General features: G+C 46.7%; 1 protein-coding gene across 1 annotated transcript in view; it reads left to right on the forward strand.

Moving 5' to 3' along the window:
- Positions 1-3,859, forward strand: part of pfdn2 (prefoldin subunit 2) — a gene marked incomplete at its 3' end in the record, with an annotated part of 10,375 nt that extends 6,516 nt beyond the window's left edge. The window contains exon 3 of the mRNA XM_043685279.1: positions 3,715-3,859. Within this exon, the coding sequence (XP_043541214.1) occupies positions 3,715-3,859 (145 nt within the window). The remainder of the gene's footprint in view (positions 1-3,714) is intronic.
- Positions 3,860-4,574: the final 715 nt, after the last annotated feature.

Genomic DNA, 4,574 nt, shown 5'->3' on the forward strand with positions numbered 1-4,574 from the left:
GTGTATGGAATGAGCTGCCAGAGGATGTGGTGGAGGCTGGTACAATTACAACATTTAAGAGGCATCTGGATGGGTATATGAATAGGAAGGGTTTGGAGGGATATGGGCCGGGTGCTGGCAGGTGGGACTAGCATCTGGTTGGCGTGGACGGGTTGGACCGAAGGGTCTGTTTCCGTGCTCTTATGTCTCTCTGACTAGCCACTTGGCCCTTATCTCTCCCAAATGTTGCTCACTCCTGAATGTATACAAATGCCAGGGCTGATGGAAATCCCCGGTTTCAGTGTACGTATTCAAGGGTCGTTAGTGATCTCGAATAAGATGGAGAATAAAGGGCCACTCTGCTCATCTCCCCGAAGCTAATTTATAAAACCTGTCTTAGCATTCCGACCTAGGTAGACAGGCAGGAGGCTGGAAGGACACGGCAGGCCAGGCAGCGTCAGGAGGTGGAGAACTCAACGTTTTGGGAATGACCCTTCTTTGGGACCGGCAGAAGGGTTACACCTGAAACGTTGAGTTCTCCACCTCCTGACGCTGCCTGGCCTGCCGTGTGCATCCAGCCTCCTGCCTGTCTACCTTTTGGATTCCTGCGTCTTCAGTTTGTTTTGTCTCTAACCAAGTTTGTCCTGCCAGTTCTGACTCTCGGTGTGATTTAGTGTGACTATTCTTTATTAACTGAGTAAATCCCTTTTGGAAGGGCGACTCTCTCTCGTGTGAGCAGTTCATGCCGAATTGCATCCAGGCTGTTCCCGAATTGATTTACAAACAACAGCTGAATCTTCCTCCTCTCTGTTCACTCCCCTTTAGTTTCTTTTTGTAAATATTTTTATTGGAAAAGAAAAGATTTAGTTGTTTTAAACAAAATTGATACAAGTGTATTACAGCATGATGACAGCACCAATGTAAAATTAAGCAGGTCAGGTGAATTGGCCATGCCAAATTGTCCATCGTGTTAAAGGGGAATGGTTCTGGGTGGGTTACCTTCAGAAGGTCAGTGTGGACCGGTTGAGCTGAAGGGCCTGTTTCCACACTGTGGGGAATCTAATCTAACCTAACTACTAATCTACAAACTACCAAACACCAAATAAGATACAAGAAAGAAGACTTTTTTTTTTAAAAAAGTCTTTTACGTTACTAACAAAGTAAGTAAATATGCATTCCAAATAAACTTCTATCAAGCCATAACAGCACCTTATTTATACAGGATTCTTCGTCCTAGGACCCCGCCCCCCCCCCCCAACCGATCCAACAAACATTATCCTCACTGCTAAGCAAAGGCCTGAAACAATATGGCCAATATATCTGCATCGGTGTGGTTCAAAAATGGCCGCCACGTTCTGTAAAACAACTGTGCACCAAATTTGTAAGGAAGCCCTGGGGAATATATTCCATAACTATCCTACGCTAATTCGAACGTGACAGGAGAGAAGGGGAAATTTGGAAAAGCCCACAAGGAGAGACGCCAGGTCTCTGTTCCCAAGATCTTTTGTCGCTACACAGTCCCAGTATCTACAAATCTTATGACATGTCATTTGACATTTAGGGCACACTTGGGATGCTCCTGTCTTGAGCTTTGCAAGTCGCTCCAGTCCCATATGAGTCCTATGAAGTAACTTCAATTGAGTTCTATTCCAGATAGAGATCTTCCTGACATTTTCCCAGTTGTCCTCCCACATTTCTAAGGAGATTTCCATCCCCAATTCTTGAGTCCAGGTTTTATATAACCGTTCTACGTCCTTCGGTACCTTATTATGTAGCGAGTGGTGGAGAGAACTGACCGAGGGTGCGCCCATCACACTCCATATCTGACTTGGAAAGAGTAGTCGTCAACGTGGTCTTTATCTGTATGAAATCGCCATGCTTGAAAATATCGAAAAAGGTCCTTGCTAGGCTACCCGAACTTCTGACGCAACTGTTTCAAGGACATCATGACCTCCCCATCGAACAGATCTCCCAAACAGGAGATGCGGCTGAACTCCCACTATACAAGTGAAATGGGAGGTTTTTTTGTCCATTAACCTCATCCTGTTGCATCATCCTCCAGGCTTTGATTGTATTTAATACAATTGGGCTTTTACAATGATCTGTAATAACTCATCTTATCCATAAATAGAATCACAGAGATGTACAGCACGGAATCAGACCCTTCGGCCCAACCCGTCCATGCCGACCAGATATCCCAACCCAACCTAACCTAGTCCCACCTGCCAGCACACTTCAAGAAGTTAATTTTGTAACCCGAGAACACACCAGATACATTAACCACTTGGGTTAAGCGGGGCACAGATACCGATGGGTCATTTTAAGAAAAGACAGTCCGCATAAAGAGTGATTCTGTGCTTACCCGCTCCTACCGCGGAGGGGGGGGGAGCTGTTATATTAGGGTCAGTTCGGATAGCTTCCTCCAGCGTTTCGATCACCAGGGTAAATAGTGGTGAGAGAAGGCATCTTGATGAGAACCTCTGCCAACACTAAAGTTAACCGATATTACGCCGTTGGTAATCACCGCTGCTTTAGGGTTCGTTATACAATACTGCGACCCACTTGGTAAAGACCTCTCCAACGCCAAACCGTTCCATAGTATAAAAGAGATATGGCCATTCCACCTGATCAAATGCTTTCTCTGCATCTAGGGAGGTGACTAATCCTGGTATCTCCCCTTGCTGGCAGACCTGTACCTTGTTTAACACTCTTCGAATGTTATTATTATATTTGCGAGTCTTAATAAACTCTCTCTGATCCTCTTTTATAATGAACAGTAAAACTCTGCCCAGTCTTAATGCCAACCTTTTTGAGAGAATTTAAATGTCCACATTCAGTAAGGATATAGGTCTGTACAAAGTGCAGTCAAAGGGATGTACAGCACGGAAACAGACCCTTCGGTCCAACCCGTCCAGGCCGACCAGATATCCCAACCCGATCTAGTCCCACCTGCCAGCACCCGGCCCATATCCCTCCAAACCCTTCCTATTCATATACCCATCCAGATGCCTCTTAAATGCTGTAATTGTACCAGCCCCCACCACATCCTCTGGCAGCTCATTCCATACACGTACCACCCTCTGGGTGAAAAGGTTGCTCTTTAGGTCCCTTTTATATCTTTCCCATCTCACCCTAAACCTATGCCCTCCAGTTCTGGACTCACCGACCCCAGGGAAAAGACTTTGTCTAAGTTTCATAACATCTTTCCGATAGGAAGGAGACCAGAATTGCACGCAGTATTCCAACAGTGGCCTGACTAATGTCCTGTCCAGCCGTAACATGACCTCCCAACTCCTGTACTCAGTACTCTGACCAATAAAGGAAAGCATACCAACTTCACTATCCTATGCAGGGCTTTTCCATTGTTAAGTATGAGAGAGAGGGCCCTCTCGGAGAGGGCAGGAGACTACCCTGACTATATGGATAGTTACACATATCTAGAAGCCAATTTGTCTATAAACTCTTTATAGAACTCAGCCTGGAATCTGTCTGGTTTTCCGATCTGGAACTGCCTCCTGCGCTTTCTGGCTTGTCAGTGGGGAGGTCGTTCAAAAGCCACACCTGCTCCAAGGTTAAGGCCGAGAGGGCCAGATGTTTTTTTTTAAAACAAGGTCTCCCATCTTCCTCTCGCTATCCTCCGCCTTACACGACTCAAAATAGGACTTTCTAAAAGCCGCATTGATCTTTTATGATTTAAGGAGTCGCTCCCCTTCATGATGTTATCTTCGGTTGCAGTATTCTCATGGCAGCCAGAGGTGGACATGAGAAGACCCTTGGTCTGGAATGTAGCCGGACGGCCGATCTAAAACTTTACGCCGTTATTCTTGCCAAAGTGCGGCCAGGCTTGCTGTCGCTATCCTTGGGCTCCTCTTGTTATTGGGTTTGGGTATTAAAACTGTCCCCTCCTGTTTCTCAGAATGTCAGGGACGCGGCCTGTTTCCACTCCGAGGGAAGGGAGAGTCACCGTGCGTTCATATGAATTGACAATAAATCTTTTCTCAAGCCCGAGGGGGGTGGTGCTGGACTCGACTATGCTACCCAGTCTTCACGTTCTCCCAGTAAATCTTTTCTGCGTTGGGTCACGCAGCTATTTCTGGGTCCGTTTCCTCCCTTCCCCATGGGTTCCAGCGAGAGATCTATTTCACTCTCTCACATGTATACCTTAAACCTGCTAATGTTAGAGATTCCCCGACAGGGTGGAAACAGGCCCTTCAGCCCAACAAGTCCACACCAACCCTCCAAAGAGAAACCCACACAGACCCATTCCCTCGTCCTATTACTCTACACCTACCCCTGACGAATCCACCCTAACCTACACATCCCTGAACACTATGGGTAATTTAGCATGGCCAATCCACCCTAATCTACACATCCCTGAGCACTATGGGTAATTTAGCGTGGCCAATCCACCCTAACCTGCACATCCCTGAACACTATGGGGTAATTTAGCACGGCCAATCCACCCTAACCTGCACATCCCTGAGCACTATGGGGTAATTTAGCATGGCCAATCCACCCTAACCTGCACATCCCTGAACACTATGGGGTAATTTAGCATGGCCAATCCACCTAACCTGCACCATCCCTGAACACTA

Source organism: Chiloscyllium plagiosum, unplaced genomic scaffold, assembly GCF_004010195.1.
Source record: "Chiloscyllium plagiosum isolate BGI_BamShark_2017 unplaced genomic scaffold, ASM401019v2 scaf_4477, whole genome shotgun sequence".
Classification (NCBI taxonomy): domain Eukaryota; kingdom Metazoa; phylum Chordata; class Chondrichthyes; order Orectolobiformes; family Hemiscylliidae; genus Chiloscyllium; species Chiloscyllium plagiosum.